The following is a 23,457-nucleotide window of genomic DNA, read 5'->3' as shown; positions in this document are numbered from 1 at the left end:
AATGATTTAATGTCTCCTTTCTCACCAGTTGTGAGTTTGCTGGTTTGTTATTGTAATCTCAGCATTCAACGTTTCCTCTCAAATCTCACATAGGATAAAAAAGAAAAGGAACTGGATGTACAGGGGAAAAGACGAAAGACCAGCCAGACTGGACAGTCAGAGGATGTAAGGCCATAACTTACTGGATCAATGTATTTGCAACATATTGCCTTGTGTATGTACATATCTAAATCTTTTCATTCCTGTTCTTCAACATCTCAGGAAGAGCTGCAGAGGGTTAATCGAGACGAAAGGCCCTCTATAGCTACAGCTCTGGCAGAACGTAAAATTGACTCGGCTGCAGCAGCAAACAACAACAACAAAGTGAAGTCAATGGCCACACAGCTGCTAGCGAAGTTCGAGGAGAACGCACCAACGCAGTCTACCGGACTCAAAAGACAGGTGGGTTGGAGCTGCAGCCTAAAATGACTGTGGAAACTTTTCAAACATTTGTGGATTTATAAAATAACAAGTAGGGCTGTCGAAATAAAATTAGAATTTTGAATATTCGCTGATTATATAATAAAAAAAAAAAAAAAATCTAATGCAAAAAAAGGTGCATTTGAATTTTAGGTGTAAGGCAACCTTATCAGTGGTGCACGAGATGAGATGATGATGTAAGAGCCATTGCGTTTGAATGTTTTTTTTGTTTTTTTTAGCCTATCCCAAGGCTCGAAATTGCGACCATTTTGGTCGCATATGCTCCTGAAATTTAATCTGTGCGACCTAAAAATATATTTGGGAGCATTTGTGCGAGTGCAAATAATGGTTGTGGTGCGACCTGTTTTCATTTCTCTAAAAAACGTTTGCAAATTACTTCACAGTGTGTACCTTATGTACGCTGATACGCGATGGCCGGGCCGTCATTCTATCCAACTTTATATAACCAATCCCGGGGTTTTTCCTGCATTGATTTTTTTTTGGCGGCCGCCAAAGCCTTATTTGATCGGTGCGTGAGTGAGTGACTGCTGCGCTTGACGAGAGAAAGCCCCGGCCGCGCGCGCGCACTCTCACGTCTTCAAACAACACGAGCGCTGTCTTGCTCTTTCTCCCTCACGCATTAATCAAAATCATTTGACACGATAGAAAAAGGGCGGAAGACCGAAGTTTCACGTGGAGCATTCAGAGATTTTTTTTCTCCTAAATTACCGTGGAGTGTGAATTGTGCTAAAAAATAAACTACCGGGATAAATAATCACACAACGGTTGCCGTATGCTACCCTAATGACACGTCCGATTCGCGAACTAATGACTCATTTGAACCGATTCACTTTAATGGTTAAAACAACTGATCTGTCCAACACACTCACGAGACGTCTGAATCGGTGTATAACAAATCGGTATACCACTTTACTATAATGTTCCACTTATTAAATTCTAGTTAACACAGTTAACATGTACTATTAATAAACTGCACTTTGTTAATTTGTTAACTATTGTTAATGTTAATTTCAACATTTGGGCTACTAATAGCCTACATTATTAAAACAATTTTTTTTATTTGTTAACATAGTTAATGCACTGTGAAGTAACATTAATGAACAATGAACAGCTGTATTTTTATTAACTAAGATTAACAAAGATTAATACAGCATATTAATAGCAATAAAGTGCCAAGCAAAAAATGAAGGGACAGGTGTGTGGCAAACAAATCAGGTTCATCAGGTTAGATTATTAAGGCTTTTAATAGGCAGGATACGTCAAATATAACCATACTGTCTATGAATATAACCGCATACACCATCGCCAAAGAAGAGCTTGCTTTCACTAAATTTATGTCAAATGACAAATCATGTGCCAATATCATCGGGGTTAGATGATATAGAGCCAGAAGACCAAATTTCAAATCTTGGCCACAGGATGAAATAAAATCTGTTAAAGGAGAACTTGGTAGCTTTTTTAACTTAATAAAACTGTCTAGAAATCATTTGGATGGTTAAACAACCTGTTCTGGTGATATTGGTGACTTTCCCCGCTCCCCCAGCGTTCCCAGGCGGAAAACCAACCTTGCAACTTGTTCACTACCGTCCCGGCAAGATAGAAATTGGAAGTCTCGTGAGAAGCGAAAGCGAGATCGAGAACGAGCGCGAAACACAAATTGCTTTACGGCAATTCGACATAAACACACACGCATTTATGATGTATTACCAGATTACCCACCTCAGTAGACATAGCTCCACGCGATACAGTTGGCTTGCTCCGATCAAAACAAACGCACATGAGCAGCGGTAGAGAGGGGGAGGAGGCTGCCGCAAGTGAGTTTTTTACGACTGTGTTGTGAAATATACGCCCCACCACAGCTGTAGGGGGAGCTCGTGGGGAAAACATGCGACAACAAAAGGGAAAATCAGCGAAGAAGTGACTAGAGTTCGCTAGAGTTGCCGAGTTCTCCTTTAATATATAATTTGCAGTTGTGGTGCTCCTTAATTTTTGGTGGGTGCTCCTAAATTTTTGCTGGTGCTCCTAACTTTTTGAAGTTGGGAGCACCAGTGCTACCAAGTAAAAAAGTTAATTTCGAGCCCTGCTATCCGGTTGAGACCACTTGATGAGTTTTTCATTCAAAACATTGCAGAAATAGAGAAGCTAAATGCAGAGATCTTTATGTCAACACTGCAACCAAGCCATTCACACAGAACACATCTTCTGCACTGTTTTTTTTTCCTGTTTTCTATGTAAACAAGCGCTAGATGGACACCGTTGCACTCTCATCTCGTAACAGAGAGTCCGATTTTTAGAAAGCCATGTAAAGTTAAAAGAAGTTCGACTTTTAAAAAACATGTCTTCAAACTGTTTTTTTCCCCAATTCCACTGCATCTCATGTTTTTATATGTTAAAAGTTCTGCGCTTGGGCTCTTTGTATTAAACTATGCATAAATACATGATGCTTTTTTTGTTCTTAATTGTTTATGCAATTTACAAAATTATATTTGTTTTAAACTCTGAACTTCTGTCACCTTGAGAGAGTTTTGGTTCCTTGACACTGTTGCCTTGGCTTTTGGCTTGCTTAGTTGGGGACATTTAATATTCAACAATATTATTGATCTGCTGCCTTACTTAAGGTGGATGATGATGCAATTTTCTTCTATTTTCATCTTACCACTGTGAAGCTGCTTTGATACAATCTGCATTGTAAAAAGTGCTACATGAATAAAGGTGACTTGACTTGATTTAAACGTTAGTTAAAAGTTATAAACTTGTTTTGTACAGTCAGTTATGTTATATATATGCCCCACCCCCCCATTGTAGATCTGCATTGCTTTTGCAATGCTATTTGAGCGATTTATTTTTGTGGGAAGCACGAAACTCTTAATAACCCACGTTGTTACAAGGTTTGTTTTAAACAAAGGGAAGAATTTTGTCCTAAACTGCTGCTACTCACTGCTAGAAGTTCTCTGCATGATTACAGAGATTGTTTGAAATTATTAGGTTTATAGAGTAGAATTGATAGGATTCATGCTCTGGTTAATTCTGATGGAGTAACCAGTGGCATGAGAGAGGATTTGGGAGCTTTTTATAGGAAGCTAAACCCTTTGTGCTCTGGATCCGTGTGGGGTTGATAACTCTTATCTCCTGGAGCTTTGCAAGATAAGGGTTATCTGTACACTACTGTTCAATAGTTTTGGGCTCAGTGTAAGATTTAAAAAAAAAAAAAAAATACTTTTATTCAGTAAGGTTGCATTCCATTGATCAAACGTGACAGTCAAGGTTTATATATATATATATATATATATATGATTGAGATCTCACACACACACACACACACACACACACACACACACACACACACACACACACACACACACACACACGTTTTCTGATTTTCTGATTAAATAAATACAGCCTTGGTGAGCATATGTGACTTATTTTAATAACAATTTTTTTTACTGATCACAAACTTTTAAACAGCAGTGCTTTTCTCATGAGTCTATGGTCTCATGCATGGACTGGTTCATTTGTTTGTCTGCTCAATCATCTGTTTCCTTCTACTTCCTGCATGCAAACTGTTAGTTTGAAACAACCTAGTCGCATTATTTCAGTTGTTTTTCTTTACATTTTATTCATGCATGGCACATTACAGGTGTTTTTTTCTGCAGTAAATTCAGTCATTTGCTTTCAGATTATATGTGCATTCCTATCTTTATTTCTCATTTCTGTTCTTTTCCGTTCTCTTTCCTCAATCCTATGGATGTTAATGGCTTTGGCACGTTCCCACTTTTCATTGGTCACTTCACCCATCATGTACGTGCTGCTGGTCACAGGGGGACTCTATGCCTAATCTGGGGCTCCTGCTGACCCCCTCTCTGCCCGCCCCCTCTCTGAAAGAGTCAGTGCGGCTGGCTTCAGTCCCTGCATGGAGGAAGGTAAAGAGTGTAGTACATTCCCAGATTCCCATTAACCATTAACATTCTAACAATGCTTGTATTGTTAGTCAGTTTTGTTGAAGTGTGTCTTGCATGATCATTTTTCCTCATTTAATCTAAATGCTTTTTTAAAAGCACGTTTCTTGTCTTTTTGAGTTGATGTAGCCTTATGGATCTTATATTTGACATGAAAAAAATAGCTAAAAAAAGACCTAAAAAGATCAAATTGAGGTCAAAAAGATGTGACCATTCTTTTGTAAATGGTAAATAATTTGTAAAACTCTTAACATATACCAAATTAATGTGACAAATTCATTCTGCTCGAGTTTCATGAATTATTGTTGTGCCTTGGTGTCAGTCATTCAGTCATCGAAAATATATCATCCCTCAATACTTTGGTTGTAAAAATGTGACTGCAAGATACTGGAGATTTCCTTCCCCTTACAGCTTCGTTTTTTAATTTGCGTCAAAATATATTTACACCACCGTTCAAAAGTTTGGGGTCAGTATGATTAGAATTTTTTTAAGAAGTCTCTAATGCTGACCAAAGCTTGCTCTGTCTGTCCGTCCGTCCGTCCGTCCGTCCGTCCATCCATCCATCCTATAACTAATTTATTCCTGTGACGGTAAAGCTGAATCTTCAGCACCATTATTCAAGTCTGTGTCATATGATCCGTCAGATAACATTAAAATATTCTGATTTGGTGCTCAAGAAACTTTTCTTAATATTATCAGTGTTTAAAACGGTTGTGCTGGTTATTTTTGTGGAAACCATGATGCATTTTAGGATTCTTTTATGAATAGAAAGTCTTTACTGTAACTTTTGATCAATTGAATGCATCTTTTCTAAATAAGAGTAGTAATTAAAAAACAAATCTTATTGACCCCAAACTTTTGAACATTGGTAATGTAGCTTTTTTGGTATTTTCATTTGTTTTAAGAGAACAGTTCCTGAACTTAAAGCGTGTGCGTGTATGAGAGGAAAGCATGATATGTACCTTGAATTCATGTCTAATGTGTGTATTCAGAGGCGCACACAGTTACAGGAGCAAATGAGTTTCCGCTATAAGGAAAGACTGAAGTGTCAAACTCTCCCCTTCAAACAGGAGCAGGTACAAAGCTGTAGAAAAGACACACTGCTTTTAAGATTACAATATAGTGTCTCCTGTGTCCTTCCTTGTGTTTCCAAATGTAGTAACCTAGATGATAGACCCATGAGGTGATCATTTATCCCTCGGTGTACTTGTCTGTTGTTGTTAGTTTCCTGTTTGACTAGTTGTACTCATGTATTGGAGACTTAGAGGCATATCTTTCCACACTGTACTGTGGTGTTCTTTGTTTTCGTTTCCAGTTTGATTGAGACGAATGTGCTATATGCTTTGATACTCCTCATTCTCAGATTGTATAGATTTAGATGTGGTTTTGATAGCTTTGTTAGACATTCCATGTGCATGGGAGGTCTGTGTGTTTGTAAAATGTTACTAAAGTCTGGTTTGATTATCAGCTGTGTTTTCTGCTTTAATGAGTCACTGTTTGTTTTCTAACACAACATTCCTGTCACTCGTCACTTTGGTTGTGTTTGTGTGTAGTAGGTGATTGGATGTTTGGATGGTATTTTCAGGTTTTTTTTTTTTTGTTTTTTTTTATCTGAGGAATGTGTGAGAGGTTTTGCATTTGTGAAATATTATTTGAACGGGTTTCTCGTCTCTTGTCTCTCTGAAGGCCAGCAGCGGGACTGAGGTCTTGAGGAGCTGCCCTAAGAAAACCATTCTCCTTTCTTCTTCCTCACCCTCATCTTCCTCATCCTCTTCATCGTTTCTTCCACACACACAGGTGACACACTCCTGTCATCCAGTACTAACCTCAGCGTCTCTCACAGGGGCTGGTTTTCTGATTTTGGTTGTCTGAGTTTTCTGCCGCTTGAGATGAGCTTTTTGTAGGTTTTAAGACTTCATGGTGCCAGAGCTATCTTTCTGAATTAATCAACCCTCCAGGCATATTCATGCAAATAGCAATGTAAAACAGTACAGTGAAAATAGTTTAAAGTGGAAATAAGTACAGATTATTTTCACATTTATTATTGCTATTATTAGGGCTGCCCCAACCAAAGTTTTTTTCTAGTCGACTTGTATTCGTTCATTTAAGGCAAGCAATACACTGAGTTTTTGTGACGTGCTCCAGTTCACGTTACAGTTTCAATTGATACATTACTCATTAATCTGTATGACCAAAAATGACGGAATATTTTAAGTTGTTTCCGCTGTTATCAGGAGAAAATGCAAGTGATCGCGCCGGCACCTCCATGTCATGCAGTAAGCATGCTAATACTTTAGCTTCCACACTCCGAATTAACACTCGGATATGCACATAATAATGGCGCTAATTTATCTAGGTTAACCTTAGAGCGAGCTGCCATGTAAAGTTGTTACTACGTACATGTATCAAATGATAAGGCATATTTGCTGTCGATGGATGATAGGCAAACGTTTGGATTTCCTGCACCACATACTGTAATTACATCAAGGACCCGCCGTTAACACTCTGTCCCTCACTTCACCACTTCCTGTGGAGTTTTTTTTTTTTATAAAACGTATAAAAGTTTGGTTGACTAATCCTCTCTCGTCGACTATAAGAGGGCAGCCCTAATTATTATTTAATAATAATACATTTCCTTTTTTTCTCAACTTGCTGCTCATGTTGGAGCTATTGCCTAAATGAAATAAAACTAAATAAAAAAAAAGACTAAAATAAAAAAGACAATAAAATGGGTAATAAAAAGACAATGAAACCATTTTTCGTATGAGTTTTAATAGTTGAGTAGTTTATTTAAATGTTTTCTGATTCGTTTTTATACTTTTAGCTCCGGGTAGTTAGTCATTCAAGCATTCGTCAGGCTAGTTGATTTTGGAAATATGTCATTTTGCACACCCCTTCACGTGAACAACTTAATACAGTTCTGTAAGCCAAAAATTGGTCATTTTGTTTTACGGTGCTTGATAAAGTTGATATTGCGTTTTCGTTCGAATTATTTTAATATAAATAATGGAATGAATCACCATGCATTTGTTTCATTTTTGTTTTAGAAATATAGGGGTGTTACCCCTCAGTTTAGTCTGAGATACTCTAGCTAATGATGGTGGAACTGATTTCTGTTTGTTCTCTGCAGCACAATGTTCATCATTCAGAGATAAACAAGTGTAATGGTGGTAGTGATGAAACGAATGCGATCCAGGACCTTTCAGTCTGTTACAGGGTAACCTTGACAACTGCATGGGGCTTTTCGTAAAACATTGTCAGAAAATCTTTTTAAGATTTTGAACATCTGTTAAATCGTTGATAACTTGCATGCATTTGTGTGTGGAGAACTACTCTTAACTTAACTAATTTTGTTGAATAAACACCTGCTATATTTTTTTCTTTTACAATGTTTTATTTCAAGAGATTCATTTGTTAGCTTTCAGTTTTAAAACTACACAGATTTACAATTGCAATGAGATGTCAAACTCAAGCAATATAGTTTGTGCTTTCATCAGCCTCTCCATTTACAGGAAGATAACCTGCCTAATGTGGACAAGCCAGAGTGCATACATATCCCTAGCATTCAAGAGCGAGCGGAGATTTTAGTTGCTAGGTTTAAAGGCAAGCCTGACAGGAAGGACAAGCCACAGGTAGAGCAATTCAAGAGAAAACAGCATGCTTTTAACTAATGGATGATGACAAACAATATCGGACAGCTTTGGTCAAGAGCACCACCTGGTTAAAGACAATAATAACACTCTGTTTTGAATGCTTTCTTCTTGAGCAACCCTCTACGGACACGGTGAAGTTGGAGTCACCATTGGCTAGTACTTTTTTTTCTTCACTCGCCAGACTTTTTACATGGAATGCAAGAACAATGCAAAAAAAAAATAATAATTCTATATCAATATAATAAAAATATACATTTCAAACCTTAAGTACAAGTAAACAGTCTTAAATAAAACAAGAACAAATAATCAAACTACAATCAATAGCACAACTAAACCAATAGAACAAAGATTTTGTGCTTTTCAGGTAGATCTAACTGTAGTTAGATACAGATTAATTAGATTAGGTACAGAAAGTAATCAAATGTAAAATAACCCTGCATAGTCTTCACTGTATAAAGTAAATATAGATGAATCCTTTATAAATTTACAACAGTTCAGTGAAGAGCAGTGAGTGATTTTTGCAGTGAATCTTTTGTTGTTTGATTTACATAAAAAAAAAAACAGCAGCCTGCTGTCACTTTAAGATATAATCCATGGATACTTATACACGTGCATTCTCTTTCTCAACTGTTTTCGTTCACTTAAGACATAACCGACTGTTTACTAGGATACTCGCTACGACAGGCATTTTAAAATGATTTTGTGTGAAATTGTCCGTTCAAGCACAAGAAGACGCGAAATAGAACTCAGTTCAGTATTTGCATGCCGTCAGACGTGGCTCTCTGGGCGCGCACTTGAATGTATGCTGTGCTTGTATGTTTAAATTGGCAAGGCTTAAAAACACATGCAAATGATACACTTTAATGACAATGCAGCACGGGACAGTGACAGTTCCATCAACTCTTGGCCATCAGGCAGCCCTTATTGTCGAGCCCTGCATTTAGATCTAGCGCAATCTAAGAGAAGCGACAAGAGAAGCAATTCTCTTTACGTGGCATGTGTAAGCCTCTCTCTTTCTCTCAGTGTGTGTGTGTGTGTGATGGTGCGACAGAGGGCACTCTCAGCCAAGCAACGGTGCATAAAGCTCAGCAGGCAATGCAATTATATCTGCGCGTAACTTATATTTTGCCTCTAGTCTAACTCAGTCACAGGCGAGTGAAATCGTGCGATGTACTAGCATTGGCTAATTAAAGATTTTTTTTAGTAACCTAGTGTGAAATTTGGTCGCATATCTGAGTGATTTACTCGCATTGTAGAGGGTTGTTGAGTTGTGGCCTTGTTATCTTGAACATTTCCACCTTTCTTTTTTCTATGTGTATTAAAGTTATTATTATTTTTTTTTTCACATCTTCTTTGTGAAGGTTATGAAAAAGCCATCACGGTTCTTTATTGAGCAGTGGCTTTTGACCCGAGGCCTCCGCCATGAGCAATCCCTCTTTCCTTCTGACCTCCAGCATCAGGTAGCTCTGCCTGAGCATGGAGAGACATGCATGGACGTCTCATCTGCATCTTAAACACAAAGTTCCTCTAACCTACAGTATGATGGTTTGAATGCTTTATACGTAACTCTATATGACTCAAAAGTATTCACAGTATTGCTGAAAACGGTGATAATCCTTGTCCTAACTCCATGACTTTAAGACTGCATCTCTCTCACAGCAGAGGCAGATTTTGTGTTCTGATGATCACGTGCCTTTACACATTCCCAGCATTCAAGAGCGAGCTGAGAGGTTAACCTCTCAGTTTAAAGACAAACCAGCAAAGCCAAAGGTGAACTTTCAGCACCGGGTGTCCTTGAAAACACACTCTTTTTCTCACTTTTTTTAATAAACAACATGTCATTCATATACAGCCCTAAACTTTTAGCAGTTAAGCACTCTTTTGTCATTATCACAACAATTTTAGCAAAGATGGAGTGGAAATGTTCTAGGTTAAATAAAGCTAATATTCATGTCACGTTTACAGTTAAAACACGATAAAATCACTGTAACTTGACTTCTTGTGGCTTGTCTCTTTTATAAATGGTGGCAGCAGCAACATACACTTTCGTTCAAAAGTTTGAGCTCAGTACATTTTTTTATGTTTTTGAAAGAAGCAAACCAAAGTTACCAAAAAAAATCGGACCCCAAAATTTTGAACAGTAGTGTTATAAATTGCAGCTATGTTCGGTAACTTTTTGCATTATTTCTATTAATAATAATCGGAAATATACAGTTCTTCCACCAAGTAATATAATTCATTAACCTTACTGCAAGCAGTGACAGGTGTGTGTTTATCTGCGTTTTACATTGAAACGAATGTGGCTCGTTTAGTCAAAATTTACAAGACATGTTTGTTTTATAATGAAAGTTAAGCTTCATGTAAAGATGCTGTTGATTTAAATGGAAAATAACTCAGTTTGTTAAATCCAAAGAAAAAAATAAATAATAATCTATATATATATATATATATATATATATATATATATATTCCCCATAGACTCCTATTGCAAGTTCTATTATTATAATAATTACAATATTTTCTATCATGTCACAGATGCTGTTGATGGAGGTTAGCTTGTATTTAACCTGCAATATTCATTTTAAGACTGTCGGTTTGTAGTCTTTCTGCCTGCTTTTCATTTGTCATCTTAACTTTACTTTCCCCTCATCTCTCATTCTGTCTCTGCGTCTTTCAAAGTCTAAGAAAAAGCCATCACACTTCTTCACAGAGCAGTGGTACAGAGCGCGTGATGTGAGCTCTGATAGCCCTCTGCTTTCCCCCGGCTCTTTCCGGCAGGTAGCAATGATGCATCGAATGACTGCTGTGTTCTGGAGTCATTTGTGTGCATGGATGTGTTGGTGCCACTCTGTGAACCTTTTGCCTAAAGCCATCTCACTCCAGTCTTCACCTGTATATAACCAGATGTGTGTATCAGTGTGTGAAGCAAAGAATATTGAAATACAACAAAAAATGGACAAGTACTGTATGTTGCCATACATTAACCCCACTATTAGCTGGATGTGACCTATATTCATCATGAGCTGCATGAAAGCTATTTCTGGAAACTAATCTGTGCTGTGTTTCCCAAAAGCATTGTGAGCCCAAGTTGATCTTGAAGTCCATTTCCACCTAGTCTCACGTAGCCAGACCCTTCCAGCTGATGGCAGAAGGTCTGGACACAGCAGTTTTCATTGGCCCAGGGCAACCAATCACAGTTCGTTTTGTTCCCCGTCATGTTAAGGGGTGTGAAAATGTAACGTCGTTGTCCCTCTAATAACAGACTGGTGTGTAAAACTCTTGGATGTATTTTAAAGGGTCTATGCAGTACACATACTTTTGAAAATCCAGCATTTAGTTGATCCTGATAAGCGCTCATTGTCACAGTTGTAAACACAAAGGCTTGCTTCTTCCATAAGGGGGTTTGGCATCACAGCATCTTTGTTTCCAGGTGGACCGTTAAAGAACGCAACACGCATCTCCTGGAAATCCTGTAGAATTCAACCAATCAGATGATGACTTAGAAACTCCTGAAGTTTTTTTTTTTTTTCAATTTTATGTGCCATATGCATGTTCAGCCAATGGTCTGTGGGTGTGATGTCGGAGGTTGAGACTAATTGCCGCCAACTTAGTTTGCGATACTTTTGGGAAACGCAGCCCTGGATTTTCATGCTACATTGATATTAATTTAAATTTAAATTTAACATGCTTCAAACATAATTATATAGCACTTACAACACAGTCTGAGTATTTCAGGAGATACTGATAAATGAAGTTTGCATCTTCAAGTACGTATGCTGTTGTGTAAAGTGTAATTATAGGCCCAATGGTTAACCGTTTTCCTTTGTACAACTTGACTGCCTCATTCTGAATTGCTTTATTTATTTATTTATTTATTATCTGAATTTCACTTTCTTGAATCACTACCATTCAAAAGTTTGGGGTTGGTAAGATTTTTTAAATGTTTTTGAAAATTAGTAATATTCTAAGATATTATTATAATTTCATTTGTAATATTTTTGTGAAATTGATTCCTGTCATGACAAAGCTGAATTTTTGGCATCATTACTCCAGTCTTCAGTGTCATATGATCCTTCAGAAATAATTCTAATATGCTGATCAAACAATATTTTTTTATTATTATGTCAAAAACAGTATTTTTTTAAAGAATGTTTAAAAGAACAGCATTTATATTTAAAATATAAATCATTTTGTAACATCATAACTGTCTTTACTGTCACTTTGATTAATTTAACGCATCCTTGCTAAATAAAAACATTAATTTATTTAAAAAAAATCTTACTGACCTTCTGAAACTTCTAAAAGGAAGTGTATATTTGCATCAAGTGTGTTGTGGTGTAAAAGTGTCATTTTTAAGGTTTTTATTTCAGCTAACCATTTTCCTTTTTTACCATTTTCTCACAACTTGTCTCATCCTGTTTTAGCACTTTGAATGGCTTTACACCTCGTGCCTTCTCTCATCTACACAAATAACCATGCAAGAACATTTGCATTTTACTTTTGTTTTTGTATTTCTAATCCTTCATTGTCTTAAAACACATATAATTGCTTACTATATAAAAAAACTATACAAATTCCCCCCCTCAATTTACTTTTGTTCTGTCCATCACATGTAGCACTATGCAAAGATGTACACAGGGGATGTGAGCTCACTGGCTGAGCAAATAGCCAATCAGCTTCAGGCTAAGGATGACCCCGGGCCCTTGCTTGAGAAAAGGGATTTGGTAAGATGTGTGGGTGTCGTAGTATTGGTGTACATCACTGAGACTGAATAGCACAATTTACCCTGGTACATGGCCTGCTTGTAGGACTGGGTATCACCAACTACTTGTGATCAAGATGATACAGTACACTGATAATTGGATCTACAGCAACTTTACTAGAACCTTACAGGAATAACACCTACAAGAACAAAGATGATTTAAGTTTTCATAAAGGTATATAAATCCATGTTCTCTTACTGCAACAGTTTTTGCTACAGGAAAAAAAGGACATGTGAGAAAGGTTCACTGTATCATTGCTGAGCTTTTACTATTATCACGTTGTCGTTTATTTATTTATTAAATTATTTAATTGTTATCATTTGTAAATATTTTTTTTTAGAAAATTTCAATTTTTTTTATAATTTGTATAAATTTGTATAACTTATTTTTATATCAATTTTGTGAAATCTGAACACCCAGTTTCATGATTTCAGAAAATCATGCAGTGTTTTGGTGCATGTCTGTCTCTTTTGGTAGATGTCTATGCTTTTAGGTGCCGCTCCTTGCTCTCACTTAAAAAAGACCTGAACCAGCATGTCTCACCTTTCTGTCTTTCTCTCCGCAGGGTTCCTTGCGAAAGGAGTTCCCTCAGAACATCGGTGGCAGTGACGTGTGTTTCTTCTGTCGGAAGCGCGTCTACGTGATGGAGCGCCTCAGCGCGGAAGGAAAGTTTTTCCATCGCAGCTGCTTCAAGTGCGACTACTGCGGCACCACCCTCCGCCTGTCCTCGTACGCCTTCGACGTTGAAGACGGTATGAAATCAAAGCGAAATTAAATCCAACTTATTGAATATCCCTCCTGATTACGTTATTCATAGCTACTTATAAGTTACTATCATTTTTGCATATAAAACTATATTTTTCTTGTCTATGAGCCCTAATTTTAATATTCTTTAAAACGTTTTTGATGAATGTAAGCAGTCTCTTTAATTTCCTGTAATAAATGCTTGCTCATATAGTTTGCTGTCATGAGATGAGCTTTGTGACCAACACAGTGGGATATTGTTGTTTTGAAACAGAGGGACCGCTTCTCTGCACGATCACCGATTCTTTATTAACTATGAGCCGTTTCATAACCTCCCACATGGCGTAGTTACAGATATGCACGTTAGGAGGAAATCAACCACGACAAACGCATTGGCTGCATTTTGCATCACTTCATTTGAGGGATTTCTTTGATTTATGTCCTGAAACGGATGCTAATGCTGTGAATTTGTGTCTTTTTGTTCTTGTAGGGAAGTTTTACTGTAAACCGCACTACTGCTACCGACTCTCTGGTCTGGCACAGAGAAAAAGGCCTGCACCTGCCACTGCTCCATCAAACCCCAAGGTACTGATGTCTTTTAATCTCTGTGTTTGGGAAAAATCAATGTTTGTATCAGAGAGATTTTTTTTTTTTGACACTGTGTTCCCACCTTCCATAGTCTATTTTAACATTCTTTTTGATGTAACTACAATACACTTTCATATGTTTTTATTGCGGTCACAGGAGCCCCAGGTGTTGGCGGTAACCCCCAACACAGTGGACGCCCCAGGCCAAGCCATAACTTCTCAGGCCCCTGTGGAACTCCGCCCCTCAGGTACCCGCCTTTCTTCTTTAGGCCCCATCCTGTGCCTCTCTCGAGGAGTATGGGGCACCATGCGCTCGTTGCGACGAGCGATGTCTTGGACCCGCCACCAGGTGGCGCACAATCCCTTAGATTCTCCTTTCCTCCTCGCCTACTGCGTATATCTGCTCTCCTGCTTTACTCTCAACCTCCTGCTCAATATTCTCTAGCATGACCCCCTTTCAGCCTCTGAGCTAATATGGGCGCTTCCCGCCAGAACATGCTGTGACTTAGTGATATTGTGCTTGTTTTGTGTGCTTGTTTAATGTCACAAATGATTAACTCTTTGTAAACCGCTTGGATGTTTAGTATGTATATTATTCTTAATGGTGCAGCCTTATCAGATTTCTTCTTTTGGGTATGAGTAAACCATTCAGGCTAAAAAGTGTATCAATTAATTGTGTTAACTTGTACTGTTAATTAAATCTAGAGCTGTGTGAAGCTGGTGACTTAGAAATAACATAAGTGATATTTATTAAATAACTTAAGTGCGATAATAGTTAACCCTTTTTTGCCTGCATGTGTTATAATTTTTTTTTTATCTATTGCCTGTTTTTGTTGCTCTCATTTGTGTGTAGATTTGTAATTAGTGCCTTTAAGTTTGTGATTTGTAATTTCTGATCTGTGCTCATTTTGTAACGTAGTGCTCGCATCAGTGCTTGTGATTGGTGGACTCTGTAAGCTTTACCTTTCCCCTCTCCTATCAGAGCAGCTTGTTGCTGAGCTAGTGCCTGCATCTGTGCCTGTGATTGGTCTACACTCCCATCAATCCTTGCATCTCTGTTCAAGTGATTGTTCATGTCCTAATTCTTCTCTGCATACTAACACCACTGCTCATGGCATCTGTTATGTGTGTATCACTGAGAATGATTTACAATACAAACCTTCCGGTGAGTTTGTGCTACTTAGGATGAAATATATGAAGCGTAAATGGTTATAGTGTTTTTAAGAGGTTTTAGCGGCATCTTAATTAACATTAATCATAAACATTTTAGAGGTTACATCTCATAAAGAATTTTCCTGTTATTTCACCTCAAAACGCAAATAGAAATTATATTTTACATAAAGAAAATTAAGCTTATTTTTAAGACTGTTGCATTGTTGCATCTCAGTTGTACTCATTTTAATTAATTTTCATTTAATGATACAACAACAGCAACAAAAAAAACTGCTATGCCTAAGAAAATAAGAAAAGGAGCCATTGTTAATGCATTATTATTATTTTATTTATTTTTTTATTGCAGTACTGCCAATAATTGATCTAAAAACAGACAATTTCTTCTTTAATTACAGTTCTTTAACAATTTAATTTATACTTTAAGATGTGTTGGTGAAATGTGTCCAATATATGAAAGCATGTTTTATTATTCCTTTAGCAGTTGAGTGAAAGGCTCAGATTAGTCTGGAATCATAAATATGCATCAACTGAACATGACATACTATTTATTCATGGGGTCTGTCACTACATAATCTATATATTGAGGGATATTCATTATTCAGTGAGTTCAGATTACATTGATCATAATTCAGTTTTATGTTGCATGCTTCACCCCTGTAACCGTTTCCACCACAGTCATGATTTGTGTTAAATTACATGCACAAAATGTTCTCACTGGCTTGATTTGGGTTTTGGGATTTACTTAACTGGATAGTTTTACAGTTTTATTAGTTTGTCTAGCTGTTCATTCATGTTAAAACAAAGTTCTTTAATATTTAAAAAAAAAAAAATTCTGGGATGCTTTATAGGAAGGGATAAAAGGCAAGGTAATCACTGTATTTATTATTTAACAATGTATTTAAGGGTATTTTACTGACAACGTGATATTTCAATCTAGGATATGTTGAATAATGAAGAACAAACATTGCTTGTGTAAATAAAAATGAAAGAGAACTTTGACTGACTGTTTGTTTTATTTGTCTGAGTACAAATGAACATTGATATGTAGAAATGTGTTAGCTTCAAAACAACAATGAAAGGAGGTGGGGTGGATGGACAGTACTAGATATGAGTTACTATGGCAGATGATAAACTAAAATGGATTTATACATCTTTGTATTACCACCTAATGCTTTTTGCTCCAACAAAATTAAGAATTTATGAGCATCATTACAATTAATATGCTAATTACTACAATGTCACCCCTACACACCAGCCCTGAGCCTCTCCCTATCTGTTAACTATTAACTATTTACATTAACTACATTTTATTTCTTTTCTGTCTGTCACAGTGACAGAGGTGAACGGGGTTACGGAGCCCAGCGTGGCCAAACGTCTTAAAGGGACTCCGGAAAGGATCGAGCTGGAGAACTACCGTCTGTCTATGATGAGAGAGGAGGAGCTGGAGGAGGTGCCCGAGGAGACGCAGGCTGAGCACAACCTCAGCAGCGTGTTAGACAAACCCACCGACATCGAGGAGGGATCCAGGTATCTCTCTCTTTTTTATATCATGCTGGTTACACTGTGCTAGGGTGTTGCTGCGCAGTTACTATCACCACTAATATCTTATCTGACCGCTACCATTTTGTCTATTTAAATGGAGAAAAATCGATCATAACTCCAGTAAACTATGGAGTGCTGCAGGGATCTGTGTTAGGCCCTCTGTTATTCTCAATATAAATGCTGCCATTTGGAAAATTATAAGGAAACATGGAATTAGTTTCCATTGTTATGCTGATGACACTCAAATCTATATTTCAGCTCCAGTCTATTTAACGGATCTTCTATCGCCCTATAATCCATCGCGCTCTTTAAGATCACTAAATTCGAGGCTTTTGGTCATACCTAGGATATCTAGGTCCACCAAAGGAGGGAGAGCATTTTCACATTTAGCTCCAAAACTCTGGAATAGCCTTCCTCGCTCTCCCAGTTTAAAACTAGATTAAAGACGCATCTCTTCAGCCAGGCATTCATATAATACTTTTAATCTTACAGTTAAATCTGACCTCTAGTTCATAAACGCCAGAGGAGAACTGGCCCCCGACTGAGCCTGGGTTCTCCCAAGGTTTTTTTTTCTCAGTTTTCAAAAACTTTTTTCAAAGTTTTTTCGGTTCCTTGCCACTGTTGCCTTTGGCTTGCTCAGTTGGGGATATTTGGGGATATTTAATTTAATTAATCAATCAACAATACTATTGATCAGCATTACCAAACGTGTTTTCCACTAGAAACAAACATTGATGTATTATTTTAATTTAACACTGTGAAGCTGCTTTGATACAATCTGTATTGTGAAAAGTGCTATATAAATAAACTTGACTTGACTTGACTATCACCACTAATAACGTGAGCACTAGTATTAATGAAAATGATTATCGACCATTACATGTTACAAATTAAAACATGGTTCGTTCATTAGTACTTACTGTAGTACTTTACTACTATAATTCTGCTGTAATTAAAATGTGTGCCCAAAGTGTTTTTTTTTTTTAATTAAAATTGTCCATGTTCTTTACTTCCTGTCTCATATGATAGATATGAGTTGGCATTTAAATTTGGCAGATGGTAATTTGTTCAAGGAAAGTGAGTTTGAGTAACATGGACAGCCTCTCTTAACTACAATTTGAGGACATTGTGTTGCCAGTTTTTTTATTCCTTTGTTGAATTTTGAATGTTCTGGCTTGAAATCAAACATCTTTTTTAATATGCAGGCAAGTGTCCTGAAGTCTATAGAGAGACATAGAGACCATGTATAGAGATATAGAGACCTTATATAGTGACCATTTTCATGATCCAATTAATCCCTTATGAATAAAATAAAGTGCCATATTATGTCTGTTCTATAACTGTCCTCCCTAATCTTGTTATTTTAGATCTAGTGTACACTACCTTTCAAAAGTTTGGGAAGGTGACACTCAACGCTGCATTTTGGATCGACGCTTTGGGGAACGCCATCAGCATCACTGGTGTCTGAAGCACATGTGTACACACTCCAATTTCATTGGCTGGCGACACGGTCGAGTTGATGGCGTTTCGCATAGTGTCGATCCAAGACACGGTGTCTCGTTCCCCTTCTCAAAGAGACTTCTTTTCAAAAATGTAACCTGTCCCAGTCTTTTAAACGATAGTGTAGGTAACTTGCTTTGGTTGTTTATTTGCGAGTAAAAAGAGCAGCCAGGCATCATTTGTTGATTTTTAACACATCTATGTCTTCTGTGCCTGCAGCAGCTCAGAGTCTGATATGGAGGAAGAGGATGAAGAACCGGAAGCGACCGGCCCGTCCGATCTGGGTGGGGTGCCCTGGAAAGAGGCGGTGGAGCTCCACACTAAATTAAAGGGAGAAAGCGACCCTGGTGCAGCTGAAGACGACGATGGCCTTCATGACGGTGATGGAGAGATGGACGAGGACGAGGAGGATGAGGAAGATGATGAAGATGAAGACGAGGAGGAGGAAGAGGAGGAATCGAGTGATGGTAAGCATCGTGTTTGTGCTGTTGGCTTCATTGTGCTTGTGAAGGTGATCAAAGTGTCTCTACACAAAGAATAATGGCCGCAGATGGATGTCCTGGACAGAAAGGCCCGTTTGAAGGTGGTTCATTTGATTTTAAAAGGCAATCTTGAAGTAGCTTCTATTCTTTTTCTGTTTAGCAGATAATTCTAAAGAACTAGAAAGACTGTAATGTGTTTGCTCTGTTGAGTCTCATTTCCTCTTTCCACTTCATATCATTTTTATGTACGTGGCGTCTAGCTCCCCTGATTAGATATTATGTTCACCAGGGTTGTCTGCTGTCTCATATTCACAGAGAACTTCTGAAATTACATTTTCTCTTTGAGGAAGACTTTTTCTGATGAAAAATGTTAGAGAAAAGATTTCCTAAGAGATTGCTCTAACCCCAGAGCTTCAGCCCCTGATATATATATCTTTTTTTACACTGATATATCTCATCAGTGAGACTCTGAATCATTCAGAGATTCTAAACTTGTTTATTCTAATGTGCTCCTGTTGTTCGCCTTTTCAACCTTCTGCATTTTCTTATGTTTATGGCATCTCTGGCAAATTAACTAGTTTTCCTCATCTAATTGTATTTCTCTTTCAAAAAAAGAACCTTTTATAACTTTCTTTAACACATATTTTTGAAATGAGTCAAAACTATTGTACATGGTAAAAGCTAACAAATAGGTAAGGACTATTTGACAATGGACCTTTGAATTATTGAAACACTGGAACATCTGTCAACCAATCTGAAACCATCAAGGATTCTATAATGCCATGGTATTATATTTTTAGACATCAATATGTAGTACTTTTTGGTCATATTACATAAGTCCAAATATCATAATTTATAAAATGAGTCAATCAAACAATCAATCAATCAATAAAATAATATATATAAATATATAAATAATAATAAGTTAAGAAATACTATTAACTAAACAACCATGACTCACAAATCTAAAGCACACATATTATGGTAATAGTTATCACTATTTATGGGCAGATATTAATGAAAGTCTTGATAACTTGCTGTGAATCAGATATTAATTCAGTACCCAATCTGACAGATTCCCTGGAGCATTCAATAGAATGATTTAACCCAATAACTTGGAATTTGTTATTGTTCATCCAACTCATAAGAACCATTTGTTCACCAATCAGAATATATGTTTGTATCTCATAACATTTTAATGCTGACCTTAAAATCATTAGGCTTACAAATTATTTTACCATGGCACTATAGATTCACTAGTTCGGTGGTACTATGGCTGATGTTGAAGTCCTCAGTACTCCTGTATCCGAATGTTATTAGAGGTTCCTTGTTCTGTGTGTCATCCTGTACTGTGACAATATTATTTTTTTTCCATCTTTTACTTGTCACTTGTCTCTTTATCCTCTGCTCCGTCTTTCCATCGTTTGTGTGTGTCTTTGTGAATGTGCGTGTGCTGGGGTAATTGTATGGGATGACAGCGGGAGAGTATTTGCCCTGGGAGAGGGAGCTTCAGTCAGGTCTTTGGTTGGAGAGTCTTGCAAATGAAGAGGATACGGGTAATTTTAAAGGTAGTGATGCTTGTGGATGCGTTTGGCTTTAAGCACATATTGATACCTGGTAACTTAATCTGTAAATGAAGAATTATTGAGCTAACACAATTTGCTTATTTCTCCTGCTTTTCCCTTTTAATTGGCTCTTGATTTTTCTAGATTTTATAAGGCTATGGACCTTTAACCATGAACTTAAATGTTAACTGCTCTTTTTTTTCTGTTAAAATATTAATTTGAGTTGAAATGTCGTGCATTCACACCACTGAGGTGTTTTGAATGAGATTTTAGGGTGTTTTCACACTTGGAATGATTTGAAAATGTTTGAACAGATGAACGGTTTGAAACTGAGCTTGGTAACAGGGATGCCAGCTTCCTTGTTTTGTTAATGTTTTTACTGTTTTAGTTTTTATCAAACCTCAAAGAGATGGTTCACCCCAAAATTGTATGACTTTCTTCTGTGGAACATAAATATATTTTGGAGAATGTGGGTAACCAAACCATTTTGGTTAATATTGACTTCCATTGTATGTTTGGAATGACATGGGAGTGAGTAAATGGTGAACTATCCCATTAACAGACACAGCATTTTCCTCTGCCGAAAATGTAATGCAAGAGAAGAGATGCAAAGAATGTATGCAAGAGTGCATGACATTTCTGCAACAAGGTATGAGAAATGCATTAAAGGCCTACTATAATGTGCAAATTATATCATCATTACAGGGCTCCAGACTAATATTGAGAGCAATAGCACCAGTGCCACAAAGCTCTACAGATGGTGGCACCAGCACCTGATTTGGTAGCTCTGGGGGTGGGGGGATTTTTAATCAGAAAGGTCATTTAATCATAAAATTACTATTATTTTGCATTAATATGTGCATTAACTAATGGTATTACATGTCTATTTACTATATATTGGGATTTAAAAAAATATATATCTTATTTTTGGTCATCGCATAAAAAATAACAAGTACAGTAACACTTTATTTAACAGTGTCCTTGTTACGCATTAAGGTTGGTTTATGTGTCGGACCTACGCCGGAGCCTCTACTGGTTTTCATTTATACTTCTGCGTCGTTGTCCGCGTTGACGTGCAATTACACATGCAGAGGGAGCATATGACACCCGAAAGAGGGGTTCTAGCAGACCAATCACAGCGCTTGCGGTCCGCGTAGAATTTATGTATTGTTACATTTTTGGAGAGGTGCATGTCAAGGTACACAGAAGGGTACGCATGCTACACACAGCCTACGACCTAGCTACGGCGTGAGTTCGACGCAGAAGTATAAATTGGGCTCTACATGTAGTTACTGTAGTAATAACTGTTAATTATGCATTATTACATGCAACTGAACTAACCCTAAACCAACCCCTAGCCCTATAGTAATGTAGTTAATTATTATTACGCAGAACATAAATGCATAATTACTCTGTAACATGGATACCTTAAAATGAAGTGTAACCAAATAACATTTAAATTGGATAATATTTAGAGCTTTTAAGTGCTGTAAAAAAAGTGAGTTAAATTTTAACTCTCCAAAAGGATGTACGAACCAATGAATAATGTAAAAATATATTTGACTATTTCTGCCACAATACCATGGTTACAGTTAGAGTTATTCCTTTAAATCCATCGTGAATGTTGGTGATTTGTGGTCTGAAAAGCCTTCTATAACTTGTTAATTCATGGCACAATGTTTATCCTAGTTTCAACAGTTTCATGCTGACTAAATAAACTGAACTCTGATCAAGTTTACTCAAATTCAAACCATTAGATCAAGTGTGAAAGCACCCATGGAGTTGATGGTGCTTTTTTTTATTGCTGTAATTAAAAAAGTAGCATGCAAAGGCTCCTCCATGAAAGTATGTTCTAACTTTGCACTTTACACAGACTATTCTAAACTATAATGTTCTCCTATCTTTTTTTTTTTGTCTTTACTGTTTCTGTCTGACCATTTATTGCTGCTGAATCTCACTCCCTGCTCACATTGCTGCCTATTTTCGTGACCTGGACCTTTTTACTTTTCAAACAAATTGGATTTTCTGTTCCTGACGTGCTAATGGGCTCGCCAATTAAACCTACAAAATGATCTTGTCACCTTAATGGCTACTGGTAATGCCACCATGCAGCTGGGAACCTGCACATCCAACAAGCTATTCATCCAGTAGACCCTCTGGACAACCAGATGGACAAACACTGGACATCCAAACAGGCTGAAAGGGTGGTGGAGGTCCCCTCGCTGTCACCCTTGGGCTCTCAGCCCTCGCTGAACACCCAGCTCACACAGCCCACCTCTTCCACAGGTAACCCCATGTGGAGGAGTCATGCCTGGGCCCGGTGGCTTTTTGGGGGTGGTAGATGGTCCCATTTACACCTGGTATTAACATGCATCTCAAATGTTTTTCCTTGTGATTGGATTTTTGGAGTTAAAAAAAAAAAAAAAAACGTTTATTGGTATCGGCCAATATTTAGTTATTGCTCATTTCCATGTGCCATCATCTAACTTAATGATTAAATGTAATCTTTTGTTAATCTCTGAATGAATATCCATTTTTCATACATTATAATGCTGTGATGCCCAAATTCACTTGTAGCCTTTTTTTTTCACATTTTAAAATAACATGAAAATGATTATTAGCATCAGCCAGAATTTTAGATGAATGTTACCAGGTGTTGTGGGATATGTGTCTGATTTGCATGTGTGATCGCTTTTGATGTGAATTTATCTGGTCAGTTGGACAACTTCTGTCCTCTTCCTTTCATTCACAGTTCTTTTGCTTGCTTCTTATACTTTCTGCATTCTTTTATCTTGCTTTGATACTTTTTATATATCACACTTTTTATATATCACTGTTTGTTATTGTTGACAATATGTTGACCTTTCTCTGGTTTGGTTATTTGTTCTCCTATATTTTTTGTCCTTATGTCTCCTTTTATCAACATTGTGGATATTGGGGCATTGCTAACTAAGTGCATGCCCCTTTTTCTGTTAATCTCTTTGATTTATTCATGAATGAACGTATTTTTGT

General features: G+C 37.2%; 1 protein-coding gene across 25 annotated transcripts in view; it reads left to right on the top strand.

Annotated features, from left to right (window-relative positions):
- Positions 1–23,457, top strand: part of mical3a (microtubule associated monooxygenase, calponin and LIM domain containing 3a) — a 96,119-nt gene that overhangs the window by 47,872 nt on the left and 24,790 nt on the right. For 14 of the 25 annotated variants that reach the window (XM_081372641.1, XM_081372629.1, XM_081372639.1 and 11 more), the window contains exons 16-33: positions 94–165; positions 262–441; positions 4,299–4,400; positions 5,429–5,512; positions 6,123–6,233; positions 7,567–7,653; positions 7,949–8,068; positions 9,451–9,549; positions 9,749–9,859; positions 10,769–10,867; positions 12,706–12,813; positions 13,418–13,604; positions 14,087–14,181; positions 14,341–14,431; positions 16,688–16,883; positions 18,618–18,865; positions 20,359–20,448; positions 22,558–22,731. In XM_081372641.1, coding sequence (XP_081228767.1) covers positions 94–165; positions 262–441; positions 4,299–4,400; positions 5,429–5,512; positions 6,123–6,233; positions 7,567–7,653; positions 7,949–8,068; positions 9,451–9,549; positions 9,749–9,859; positions 10,769–10,867; positions 12,706–12,813; positions 13,418–13,604; positions 14,087–14,181; positions 14,341–14,431; positions 16,688–16,883; positions 18,618–18,865; positions 20,359–20,448; positions 22,558–22,731 — 2,254 coding nt within the window. The remainder of the gene's footprint in view (positions 1–93; positions 166–261; positions 442–4,298; positions 4,401–5,428; positions 5,513–6,122; positions 6,234–7,566; positions 7,654–7,948; positions 8,069–9,450; positions 9,550–9,748; positions 9,860–10,768; positions 10,868–12,705; positions 12,814–13,417; positions 13,605–14,086; positions 14,182–14,340; positions 14,432–16,687; positions 16,884–18,617; positions 18,866–20,358; positions 20,449–22,557; positions 22,732–23,457) is intronic. The other 11 variants (XM_081372621.1, XM_081372619.1, XM_081372631.1 and 8 more) reach the window with 8 other exon arrangements.

Source organism: Scardinius erythrophthalmus (assembly GCF_964197995.2).
Source record: "Scardinius erythrophthalmus genome assembly, chromosome: 8".
NCBI lineage: Eukaryota > Metazoa > Chordata > Actinopteri > Cypriniformes > Leuciscidae > Scardinius > Scardinius erythrophthalmus.
Note: the sequence above shows the minus strand (reverse complement) of the source record. Positions and strands in the feature narration are given on the sequence as shown.